The sequence below is a fragment of the Vombatus ursinus genome, unplaced genomic scaffold (genome assembly GCF_900497805.2).
Source record: "Vombatus ursinus unplaced genomic scaffold, bare-nosed wombat genome assembly UNPS02014794.1, whole genome shotgun sequence".
Classification (NCBI taxonomy): domain Eukaryota; kingdom Metazoa; phylum Chordata; class Mammalia; order Diprotodontia; family Vombatidae; genus Vombatus; species Vombatus ursinus.
Window position 1 is genome coordinate 20792858 of NW_020954572.1, and position 13813 is coordinate 20806670.

Sequence of the window (13813 nt, forward strand, 5' to 3'; positions counted from 1 at the left end):
CTTTACTTTAAATCATACTGTTTATTATTATTATTTTTTAAATTTAAGATTTATCTGAATGGAAAGTACATCCCCAAATAGACAAATGAGATAGAGTAATAAAGATTTCTGTTGTGTTTCATGAGCCATTTTTGTGTTCCTGATTTCTAAACAGCTTCTAGAATGAAACAGAAACTTGAATTAGAAAGCTAGTTTAGTTGTGACTCGCTGAGTGCTGATAATGTTAAGTATAGACTTCTGCAGTGAATGGAAAAATGGATCTACATCAGAAGTCAATGTGTAAAAGGCCAGATAGTTAATACTTTAGGCTTTGCAGGTCAAGAGGCAAAACTGAAGTTATTACACAGGTATTTGTATAATGAGATAAAAAATTTCCAGAGTTTTTATTAACAAAATTAAAATATAATAATTATTATTATAATGTACAATTTTTTGTAATACTGGTGTACTAATGAGGAGGACAGAATTCTTTATTTGGGGATAACCTTTCACTTAATTGTGGTTCACAGTCAGCATTCTCTATCATCAAAACTGATTGCAAAAGTTCATCTGCCAAAGCTGATCTGTAATGAGATTTTACATACTTGAACTTTTAAATATCTTTCCATAAAGACAGGTATTGCCAAATATTGATATCAATCCATAAGCATATGATTTTAATTGACCATATTAACTGTTTGAAAGGCATTTATAGAATGCTGTTAGATTCTTTTCTTGATGTTTGCCTTTTATCAAGTCATTATGTTTCAGATTAATAACTTCCAGTTGAAAGTTGAGTGAAAGATCCTCAATTACACAGTTAAAAGGATTTTGAAATGTGGAAATTTCTTTTGCACTTGCACTGAGGTCCAAAAATGGCTGCTAGAACTGTAGTTTGAGCTTAGAAAACATATTCATTAATAATCTGTGGGAATGGAGAGCTTGTTCTTGTTTTAACTTTTAACAGCAGGGGAAATGTATAAAGTAATTTGACATTGTTTTTGATTCAAATATTAGTTTTCATCAAATTGACTTTACCTCAATAAAAACTTTGCACGTGTACAGTTATCCCTTCCACATTGAGGGGGCTAGGGGTATGGTGCCCTCACAATCTGGAAAATCTACGTAAAAATTTTTGGCCTTCCCTTTGTACCAGAGAAGAAATATGAATTATTATGGTATTAAAAGATTAAATATGCTGACATTGTACAATACCACACATACATTTTATGCATTTCTGAGTTTCTAAGCCTTTTCTGTCGTCTGCTGGCCTTTGTATGTTGTTTGTAGCTTTCACAAAACTCTCTAAATTCCCATCTAATTTTTTATATCAATCCATGATATATCGAAACTATGATGGGGAAAGTCCTGATGTAGAAGGGGTAACTGTACTGTTTTGATGTTAAAATATAGATTAAATTCATTAAGAGACATCATCGAGTCTGAGGCAAAAGCTAACTTACAAAGCCAGTCAGGGTTCAATGATAGTGACTGAGGGTGGTTCTTATTCATATAAATTTCAATCTTGGCCCTGTGCTTAAAAAAAAATGTTTCCCCCATGCTTCTTTTCTTGTTTTGACATGATGGGTATAGACGAGTAATTAAAATAAAATGTCATGGAATGACAATCCTCATGGCATTGAAACACAGTTGAGTTATAACTGTGTCACTTGGATCTGCCCTGCACTGAGCAGCAGTGTGATAACAATGAAAGCCCCACATACAATCTGTCACAACTACTCAACTCTGCCATTGCAATGCAAAAGCAGCCACAGACAATTAACCAATGAGTGAGTGTGGCTGTGTTCCAATAAAACTTTACTTAAAAATGTAAAAACCATTCTTAGTTCTCAGGCTACATAAAAACAGGCAGTAGGCTACATTTGTCTTACAAGGTGTAGTTTGCTGACTCCTGATTTTTTGTCATTAAGCCAGGATAACAAAACTCTTTCAAGTTAAGTGGGGAAAAATTTATACCATCTTACTCTGAGGAAAGGCCAAAATGAAAAGACAATACCTTCTCAAGCCCTAGATTTATCCTAAGGACACTTCCAAAGCCAGAACTAACACTGTATGAGAATGAGAAAAAAACCCAAACATCTCCAGAGCTAAATGAAACTCAAGATAGAATTGGTATAAAATATGTTAACAGGTCCAAATGGAACATACCACCAGCACAACATTAATCTTGCTTAATAAAAGTCTGTCAGCTACTGTCTTTACATGACAATACAGGCACTCTTTCGGAGGACAGAGAGTGAATGAATTTCCTACCTGGGATTCTTGAATCTGTGTGAGTTTTTTCTTCTCTTGTTCTTCTTCTTGTTTTTTCTTTTTTTCTTTCTTTTCTTTTTTCTTGGCTGTTTTTAATTTCTTCTTAATTTCAAACCTGGTAAAAAGATATTCAAGAATTTTTAAGAATCTATGAAATACAGAAAATGGTTAATAAAAACAAATTCATGAACTGAAATGCAAATTTTGATATGGAAGAGTGATACTAATAAGGCGTTTGGTCTTTGGAAAAAGGGCTTCAAATAACTGTACTGTACCCAAATTAGTGAATAAGGGAGCTGTACTAAAAAAAAAAAAAGTCACTTAACGAATAAAGAGAAAAATCCCAGTAAATAGAGCAGTCTGAAACTGGAGGTGCTAGTCTTTAGATTTTTATAACACCTAGTTCTTTCCAGTTTCAACTCAATGTTATAGACAAGGATATTACTAGATGAGAAGCAATATTGAAAACCCTGGACAAGTCCCTTACCTCCTATAGGCTTTAGTTTCCTCACCTGTAAAATAAACTAACTGAACTCTAAAGTCCCTTATATTTATTCTCAATCTATGATCCCATTATTAATGATACCAGATGTAAATCTAGTCTTACCTTAAAATCCTGCTAGGAGATGATACTTTCAAATTTAAAAATGGGGACATAGAATCAGCTAAGCATTTGCTAATCAATTTTCAATTAACATAAAAAAAAAATTTCATCCTGGCTCTTAAATAAAATGAAAAGTGGGTCAAGAGGGCAGTAAACTATTCCATAGATAAGCAACAGAGGAAATACCAAATCTTTGATTCAAGCATCAGGGCTAAACCCCTAAATTTTGGGAAAGAATGCATTTATAATTTAGAATGCAAGCACTTCAAATGCCAACTTGTAAAACCAAATGGCTATGAAAAAAGTTTTGCTTATTTTAAAATAATTTCATAGAATCTCTAAGGTGGAAAAGATTTCACTAGCCCATATGAGTTCCTGAACACAAATCCCTTCCATAACAAACCTGACATCGTCATCTAATCTTTGCTTGTAAACTACTACCATTTCCTGAGAGCATTACATTTTTTGACAGCCGTGATAGGAAGTTTTTCCTCACATCAAGCTTAAATCTGCATTTTTATAACTTTTGCCAATTACTCCCAGACAGCTATAATAGTCCTCCCTTCTCTTTTCTGGGTTAAACATCCCTAATCATGTCAACAGATTCTCATATAGCATGGTCTTAAGGCTCTTCATCCTCTTTAGTACCTTTCTCTGGATATTTTCTAGCTTTTCAATATCCTTCCTAAATACGTAGTACCCATAACTGAACACAACATAGTAGATGGGAGTCTAACCTGTAGAAAGGGATCATGTCCTTAGTCTTGGGCACTATGCCTCTCAATGCAGCTTATGAACATATTAGCTTTTTTGAGCTGCCATACTGAACTTGCAGCTCACTAAAGGCCTACCCCAGTTCATTCTTGACTGAATTTTCTAGCCAAGTCTCCCTTAGTTTGCACCTGAATTTGATTTTTTGAACCCAAGTGAACAATTTTGCATTTATTCCTATTAAACCTCACCTTGATAGAGTCAGTCTAATGCTTCACCTTGTCAAGCAAGATCTTTTTAGACACTGTCATCTATCATGTTAGGTATCCCTCTAAATCAAAGGTTCTTCACCTTTTTTGTGCCCTAGATCCTTTTTAGCAGTCTCGTGAAGCCTATACCCCTTCTCAGGATAATGTTTGTTGCATATATTCACAATTGAAAGAAATGCTAAATTCCAGTCAGAGATTATTGAAAATTAAAGATGTATTTTTTCTCTCTCACAAACCTCTTGAAATCTATCCATGGATCACTTATGTGGGTTGGTAGACCAACTCCTGGTTGGTTATTTGCGTTATCTGTAAATCTGATAAGCATGCCATCTGTATCTTCATTCAAATTCAAAGTCATTGATAAAATTGTTATTATTGAAAACTACTACCATTTCCTGAGAGCATTCCATTTGTTGATAGCCCTGACAGGAAGTTTTTCCTCACATCAATAATATAAAATTATATATTATTGCCACAAAGGCAATCAGATTCCCAGAACATATTGATGTGCTTGCCTGCATATTCACTTCATTAAGTTCTAGGTATTAAAGCTTTTTTGATACCTGAAGATTAAGATATGTTTTATTATTTTCTCATGACTTTCTTTAGCAAATCAAATATATCCACCAATATCTGTTCTAAACAGAAGACTGGTTTTCTGTATAAGAATCTTTATGAACACTATTTGTAATAGAGGAAAAGCAGAAGGGAAGATAAGGAACAAAGCAAAGGTGCTACAATACACTTCCCAGACATGCAGGAAGGAGGTAACTTTGCCTTTCCTCCCAGAGACATGGTTAGGAAATTTAGACAAGGTTCCAGAACATATCTAACCTATGAGGTACAGCTAACATTCAAAGTATAGTCTAATGCTCTACAGCAATGGTCACATTTCCCAAGACGAGTTTCTGTTTGGAGACAGGACTTGACGGGAGGCAGAAGAGAGGGAGAAAGAGAGAACAAAGAACACAGAACCATAGCCTTTACCTTCTCTTCAGCACCTCTCTCTTTTCTATCCTGTTAAACAGTTCCTGTTCCCTCTCCTTCTCTGTCATTTGTTCTAAACGGGCCCTGTCTTCCTCATCTCCCATGAGGTCTTCTCCATATCCATCATGGAACTCCTCATCCTCAGAAGAAGAATCCGAGTCTGAGCTGGAGGACGAACTGTTACTGTCCGAGTCAGACACTTCACCTGAAATGAGACCCTAAGTGTTAAAAGTGTAATATGAATGAAGTGGATGAAGCCACATATGTCGTAGAGGACGTCCACTTGCTCTCCTTCAATCCACTACTGTCCAAAATAAGAATGGTTCACAGCTCTAACACCAGCTCTGGCGCACTGAAAAAACAGGAAAGGAAGTTTAAACACAGGAGAACAAATCTGAGTTCTCAATGAGTCACAGCTAAAAGACACCAAGACCAAATAGGATGAGAAGAGTGGCACGGAAAAGGAAGAGAGAATCTAATTAACTGATGTGCAGATATTAAAAAAGGCACAAATTAAATTAGCACTTTAGCAAGATGAAGTCTGCGCCCAGGTCAGCTATAAGTTTCAAAGTTATTTTGAAGGAAAGTTTAAGTTTATTATTCTAGCTTAGCAATTTCATATGAAGATCGAGTTATGACAACTGATTCCTGGAATTGGTTTTACAAGAAAGAATTTCTAAAAGTTATTGTATGTGTGTTTGTGTGTCACTTAAGGACTTTTCCTCTCTGTCATGTCTTCAGTAATCAAGAAAAGGAACTCGGCTAACATACTTTCTTGGTATCTGGAGATGACAAGATGTGGCAATTCTAACAAACCACAGATGAAGTCTTACTCTACATATAGATTGTCCAACTTCACCCTTTTAACAACTTTAGCACTTTCAAGAGGAGATGTGAATTTCCAGCTAGGTCTGGAGACTCTTGTCTTACCTTCTTCGGGGGCTGAACTCTCAGCCGAGCTGTCTTTGTCAGAGCTACCCGAGGAAGCAGCTTTGTTTGTCTGTTTTTTCATGGTTCCCTTCTTCTCTATCTTCCCAGTTTTTCCTTTCTTCTTATTTTTTGAGCCTCCAACTGTCCACTGCAAGGAGAAGGGGAAAAAATGACAGAGGGATTCAAATTTCCAAAGGAGGAAGAAAAATGTGTAGTTTATACCAAGAAAATGAAACATGAATTAAATACCTGCTGTGTGACAAACAGTACGCTAGATCCTGGGGACGCAAGAAAAAGAAACGAAACAATCCTTTTCCTCAAGAAGCTGACACTGTTTTTGGGGAGACATGATGTACGTAAATATGTACGATATATTTAAAATAAATACAGGGTAATTTTGAGAGGGAAGCTGGGGGAAGGAGAGAGGGAAAGAGAGAGGAGAGGGAGAGACGAGAGAGACATCAGGAATGGCCTTGTGTAGAAGATGGCACCTGAGCTGAGTCTGGAAGGAAACTAGGGATTCTAACAGAAAGGGCAAAGGAACAAGTGCATTCTAGGCATGGGGAACAGCATATGCAAAGGCAAATGGAGTGTCACGTATGAGGAGTAACAAGGCTAGACTGGCTTGTACTACAGAGTGCTCAAATTGAAGTAATGTAGGATAAAGTTTGCTAACTTGAAGTGAAACAAAATTCAACAGCAGCCAAAGTGGAGAAGCTGGAAAATCCAGGACAGGGCTGAAAGGAAGCTCTTCTCCCTCTCACCGTGGAGGAGATATTAGAAGTCACAGTAACCCTGAAATGAACTACCTAGGATAGTCTGTGCCTTTAACACATTCTCTTATACTGTTAATCTGATGAAGACTTATAAGTCTTGTAAGACATAGAACCTAAGTAAAGTGAGAGTGAAATTTTTTTTAAAAATCAGAATGCGTGCAGCTTGTACCTGAACCCTAAATAAAAGAGAAGTCCCCTGAGGCCTAGTCTTTGCCTGTGCACCCACATGGAACTGCACTTCTCTCCCAGCCCAGCACAAAAGACCTTTCCAGTCATCCATCCAGGCTGCCTTGGGCTGGAAATTTGTTTCACTCTGTCTTTCTGTGGGTTTTGCTGCTCTAGAATTTGTTTAGAGTCATTTTTTACAGATATTTGGAGGGGTTTGAGGAGAGCTCAAGCAAGTCACTGCTTTTACTCTGCCATCTTGGCTCTGCCCCAAAACAGTATTATTGAATAGGGGTTGCTCAGGATTAGCCTGGGAAAGTGAGAGGGAACAATTTTCATGAAGCATTCCTATAAGCAGCCCTACTGTGTATATATATTTATGAGTACCAAATTCATCAAGATAAGACATGGTTTACAAGTGCATACCAAGAACAATCATGAAACCTGCAATTCAAGCAGCAGACTGGCTGCAAGGTTCTTAACTGGTAAACCAAAAGAGGCTGGGCCATATTAATATTCTGGGTATCCACTGATGAAGAAGGCCCCAAGGACAGCACTACTACTACTACAACTTTACATTTAAATAGTCCTTTCATATGCATTACTTCATTTAATTCTCACAAGAACCCTAAAAGGAAAAGGCAGGGATCACTTCCATTCTGCAGATGAAAAAACTGAGGGTTAAAGAGGTTTACTGATGAAGTTCAGTAATTGACAAAGCTATAATTGGAACCTGATTCTGGGTCCTAGTTCAGTGCTTATTCTGCTGCCTCAAAGTTGATACAGAATTTAACTCTACAAACATTTATTAAGTGCTTAAAATGAGCCAAACAGTCCCCGCACTCAAGGAATTTCTATTCTATTGGGGACACAATGCGTAAATAAGTATGGGGTTTTGACTCGGTCCTTTGACTTCAACAATCCAAGGGAATCAGGCCAGTGCAGATTTACAAATGTCTTATAGTTTACAGTCTTAGAGTTGCTTAGAGGCAAGGTCAACTGACTCACCTAGTCCTTAACAGAAGCAGGATTTGAAGCCAATTCTTCTGACTCCAGAGCTGGTTCACTATCTACTATATCATGATACCTCTTGAAGACAAATACAATATATCTGAAAAAGCTTAGGATTTCAAGTCAGAGGAACTGGGTTCACATCTGGGCTCTGCTACTTATTAGCTGTGGAACCTTGGGCAAGTGGGGCTACCTCTCTGGGTCTCAGTTTCACCATCTGTAAAATGAGGGTGGAGTTTGGACTAGATCAGTGGAACCTTCTTAATAACAAAAAAAAAAAAAAGTATTGAAAATCCCCAGGATAACTTGATATACTACTCATAATATTTTTTCCTATTTATTCATTAAGTACTTACATTAACTACAATGATAAATTAAAACTTACATTATATAATTATAATATTTCATACCCCGGTCCAGTGTACAGAACACAAATGAGAGTATGCATATGCATCTTACAATCTTTTGGAAATCAGTTTGCACTTGAACGTCAAACCCCTGTGGCAGTTTGGAAACAATCTGATGACAGGTTGAGAAACTGCAAAAACATGCTGCACTTAGTCAGAAGTGATCACAGTTTGATGTAATCACTGAATAAATACCAAATAATTGTGCACATGGTCATGACAGTTCTGAATTGTGGCAGAAGTAAACCTGTAATGCTTAAAACATACATATGCTTGTCACAGAGAAAAATATATTTATAACATAAGTGGGTCATTTATTTGTTGCTTAAGGCACTACTAAAATTTTTTCTTTTTTGCATTAAACACCTTTGACCATTGTCTCAAACATGTCTGAGAACCACTAAATGCAAACCTCTGGACTAGACAATACCGAAGGACCCATCCTAAGAGACAGCTAGATGGTGCAGTGGATAGAGTATTGGGCTTCAAGTCAGGAAGAGCTGAATTCAAATCTGGCCTCAGACACTTAGTAGCTGTGTGACCCTGGGCAAGTCACTGAACTTCTGTTTGCCTTAATCCACTGGAGAAGGAAATGGCAAACTGCTCCAATATCTTTGCCAAGAAAACCCTATGGACAGTACTAGCGTGCTATGGTCCACAGGGTCACAAAGAGTCAGATGTGACTGAGGAACAAGGACTTATCCAACTCTAAATCCTATGAATCTACGTGGGAGGATCATGAAGGGCTTCATGGAAGAAGCTGGCACATGAGTTAAGCCTTGAAGAAGGGTAAACATTCTGAGAAAGAGATGTGGACCACAGCATAGGAGTTATTTTTCAATAATATAGACTGTAGGAAATGAAATGTAACAACTAACACTCCAGTTCAGCTAGAACAGAGTTTGTGAAGGGGAACAATGTAAAACAAGGCTGAAATAGAAGAGTTAGAGATAAGCCTGTGGAGAACCTTGAATGCAAAGTGAAAGGAACTATATATTATCCTAGAGGAAACAGGGAGCCACTTAAGATTTCTGAGCAGTGATATTACCCAGTCATTTCTGTGCCTTAAGAAGATTATTTTGGCAACGCTGTGGAAGGGTTAGAAAGGGGAGATTAGAGGCCAATCAGGAAATCATTTTAATAGTCCAGGAACGGATGATGAGGGCTGAACTAAGGCTGTGACCTTGTGAGTTAAAGGAAGGCAACAGGAGTGAAAAGTCTGGAGCTATTATTGAATGATTTGGCAATGATCAACTGACTAAATGTGGAGAAGATAAAGTACAAGGATGACTGAATTACATAAATGGGAGGATGGTGGTACCACCAAGAGAAATATGGAAGTTTGGGAAAAGATGACCTGGGTTTTGGACATGTTGTATGGTCCAACTGCTAATGGGACATCTGGCTAGAAATGAGTAGCATCAAAGATTAAATTCAGAAGAGCAATTAGAACTGGGTATATAGATTTGGGAGTCATTTCCCTAGCAAAGATGTATGGGGGGTAGTAATTGAGTGAGTAAAAGGAGAGAAGAAAAAGGGCTTCATAAGAGCCTTGAGAAACACCTACATTTAGAGTGCAAGAGATGGATGTTGATTTAGGTGGCAACTAGTTAGCATGGTGGATAAAATGCTGGGCCTAAAGTCAGAAGACCTGAGTTCAAATTCTGCCTCAGACAAATACTGTGTGACCTTATGCAAATCATTGAACCTGCTAGCCTCAGTTTCCTCATCTGTAAAATGGGAATCATAATAACACCTAGATCCCAGGGCTGTTGTGAGGACCAAATAAAATATTGAAGTGCTTAGCACTGTGCCCGGCGCATGGTAAACACTACATAAATGCTAGCTATTATCATTATCATTATCATCATCATTATTATTATTTAGCAAAGATGGTTAAGAAGGAATGGTCATATAGGCAGAAGTAGAAGCAGCAGAGAATAGTGTCCCAGAAACCAACAGAGGAGGATAGAGTGGTCCAAGGTGCCTAGAAAGAAACGAGTTGGGGCAGCTAGGTGGTGCAATGGATAGAGTACCAACCCTTGAGTCAGAAGGACCCGAGTTCAAATCTGGCCTCAGACACATGACACTCACTAGTTGTGTGACCCTGGGCAAGTCACTTAACCTGGACTGCCTCAACAAAACAAAACAAAAAAAACAACAAAAAAAAAAAAAAAAAGAAGAAGAAGAGGAGGAAGAGGAGGGAAGAGAAGATCACTTGGTTTAGCACTTAAAAGATCACTAGAAAACAGTTTTAGAGCAGTGGTCTTGGAAAGCAAATTGCAAAGTGCTTAAAAGTAAATGGTATTGAGGAATTGGGGGCAGATACTGTATATTAGTTTTTCAAAGAATCAGCCTATGATCAAAAGGCAGGAAAGATAGAAGCCACAATGGCTCAACTATACTGCAGGATCATGTGAGAGAACAGTACAAAGACAGCAGCTTGGGGTAACTGGTGCACATACTATCAAGGTCAACGTCCCCCTCTCCTGTCCTTTCTTCTCCGGGCCCCCTCCCATTTGTATTTGGTATTATCCAAAAGCATAATTGGGATTGGGAGTAGAACATTAAAATAGCTCCCTGAATTCACCATGAGACAGTCTTAAACAGCTGTCTACTCATTAAGGTTACTGCCCTTTCTACTCCTGATGGAAAAGGCAGGCCACGTGGCATAATGCTGTTTTGAAGGTTTTGGTTTCCTAAGATAGTCTTAGGTTAGAGGATAGGAAATCTCTTCAGAAAGGAACCTGCTATCACTGGGCAAGAGGCATTGCATTCTCAGTCTGAAGGTCATGGAAAGAAACAGAAGGTGGTCTACCTACTCAATAATGCATTATGAGCAAGTTAAAAGAAGAGCGCAAACAAAATTGGGGGGGAAAAGGGAGATGCTAATCAAACGAAGACATAAAATGCACACTGAAACAAACCAATATTACAAATATTCTACATAAAGTTCATTATAGCAGTGATAGTAACCACCAAAATCAATAGCCTCTTGTAAATCTGGTTCAACTGCTCCTTTTTAATGTCCTTTGCTGATTCACTTGTCCATGCTTACTAACTGGAGGGTCCTCTTCTATTTTCTCTCTACATTCACTAGTTGCCAGCGTACTCCCTCTCAGAACTACCCTGAATCCATTTTGCATGTTTGGTATGTACTCATGAGCACCTATTGTCTTCAGCTTCCCAGTGCTTAGCACAGTACTTGGAACACAGTAAGGACTTGATAAGTGCTAATGGACTGACTGAAGTGTATGAGAGGTCATGGTTGCCTTCTACTACAAGGTAACCAAAAAGGATATTCCTCAAACATCCCCTAAAATCCCTTAATAAGATGTTATGGACTTATTTCATGAATGTGTCAACCTCTCTCAACCTCATATCTATATTTTCAAACTGTCTACCTCAGGATAAAAACTCTTAAGTTTACCAACTGCAGTGTGTAATAGCAGTTCATTTTAGATTAAAACTCCATTTTCAAGGCCTGTATCCTAGTACTGTAGAATTTTTTTTTTTTAATAGTATTTTATTTTTTCCAATTACATGTAAATACAAATTTTAACATTCATTTTTTAAAAAAAAATTTAGTTTCAAATTTTCTCCCTCTCTCCTTCACCTCTTCCCTCCCTAAGATGGTATACAATTTGATACAGGGTATATATGTGCAATCATGAAAAATACATTTCCATATTGGTCATGTTGTGAGTACTGTAGAATTTAACAAAACTATATTCATCTCATTCATATCTTTTGAGATTAATAACAACTCCTATTTATGTAGTGCTTTAAGCTCTGCAAAGCACCTTCCTCATCTTATAGATGAGGCAACTTCAAATCATTGCGATTCTGTCTCATGAGAAGGAAAAGTCCTTAAAACAAATTCTAATCCATAACCATCCCTGAGGGTTTTACTCTTTCAAGTTCTGGGTTTGTATGTTCATTACTGCTGCTTTAAAATATTTTCTTTCTTTGAAATTGGTGGTCAATTAGGGAAGGGGGTAAGGAGTTAATAGATAAATGCTACTTACGACCTACAAAGATATTAACTAAACAGAGGAAGTAAGGAAAGTAGTGTTGCTGATTATTCTACTTAGAGGAATTTAATAATTGTTTTAATAATGGCTGGGAGGGATAAGTCAGAACTCAGAAAGGGCAGAGGTAGCTAAAAAGTAGAAGTAATGACATTTGCTCTTGAAAGATACCTATAACCTACTAGAATAAAAAAAAGACTGATAAAAATGAAACCCAAGGGATAAAGGATAGTATGCCATTAAACGCTAAACTGGTGGGTATAGAATCTAGACTATAAATATGCTATAGTAGTTTAGAATTTGTTGTAACTAGAGTAACAGCATTAAGTAAGAAGGTCTATGAAGCAGCCTTGTTATGCAAATCACTTGTAATAGGATTTTGTCAGTATTTAGATATAGTAGCACCTCCGTTATCTCACAACCTTGACTATCCAGGACTAACCAACAAGTAAAAGTTTTATGGGGAGCCAAATTACATTATCATTACTAGAAGCTAATGTATTTTGCTCAGGACTCTCTCAGATCCTATTCAGAGGTTATTCACCTTCAAACAATTTTTAACAAGCTTCATCATCTGTTCCTTCAGACTATAAGCATATTAGAAACAACAAATTTGAGGAGAGGCAGGCACATTAATAATAAACAGCAAACCATGCCAGTAGACAAGAGACAAGACACAATTAAAACACAAAAGTTAGATGTAAAAACTCAAAAAGAACAACAATTCACAGCTATTTCAGGGTTGGGGCAAAAAGCTTTATAGTCTCAATATTTACTCCTGAAACAATGAAAACAAAAAAGTTTAGGTACTTAATAGAGTATCAGCTATTGAAAAAAATGTACTTGGCTTAAATTCATGGGAAGTGGATAAATAAGGTATTACCTTACAGTAAAAACTTCTTTAACAAAAAAAAGCTGAGTCAACAGAATGGAAAATATTAAGAGATCAAGTCTTTAGAAGCAGCATTTGCTTTCAATGTGTTAATATAAATGTTTATAAAGGTGTTAAAAGTACTTAGATGATTCTTTTACTACATATAGCCTTATTCCCTACATCAACATTTTTGTTATTACAATAATCTTAAAACAACATTATTGTTACTGTTATCATTAGTAAGTAACAAAGCTAAAATAATGTTCTATTACTCATAATTGTCATTAATTTGGATGGAAACTCCTACACGCCTCCCCTCTCTTCCCACCCCCGCTTTCTCCCATCCCCATTAGGTCAAATCTCTGTGGCTTTACTGAATCTAAAAATGTTGAGGCCAACAACACTGAGCAAAGACAATTGCTTGCTAACAGACACCTGGAACAGAAATGGACAAGAAAGTAACTATAGAGCAATCAGGAGGAAAAGGCAGATTCCGAGAACTGTAAAATGGAGAGGGAAATAGAAAGTGAAATTACCAAAGAAGTAAGAGAAGAGAAAAGAAAGGGCCTGGAAGACACAAGGAAGCAAAGACATAAAGGAAGAGGAATTAGAGAAACCTGATCAGACTATTTCATTACAGGATTCTGTTATTAAAGTTTCTCTTTACATTAATTTTACCTTAAAGTAAGATGCTGGGAGCCCAAAGAATCAACACTGACAGACTATATATTTAACCATTTTGCCTAGAGTCCACCCTGCTTGTACTTTCCATTTTAAACATTATTTAGCTAAAAC

At 37.0% G+C, this 13813-nt stretch overlaps 1 protein-coding gene across 1 annotated transcript in view; it reads right to left on the bottom strand.

Moving 5' to 3' along the window:
- Positions 1–13813, bottom strand: part of RTF1 (RTF1 homolog, Paf1/RNA polymerase II complex component) — a 49174-nt gene that overhangs the window by 18873 nt on the left and 16488 nt on the right. Inside the window, exons 3-5 of the mRNA XM_027870008.1 lie at positions 5755–5902; positions 4825–5029; positions 2254–2368 (exon numbers count right to left, since the gene is read on the bottom strand). Coding sequence (XP_027725809.1) covers positions 2254–2368; positions 4825–5029; positions 5755–5902 — 468 coding nt within the window. The remainder of the gene's footprint in view (positions 1–2253; positions 2369–4824; positions 5030–5754; positions 5903–13813) is intronic.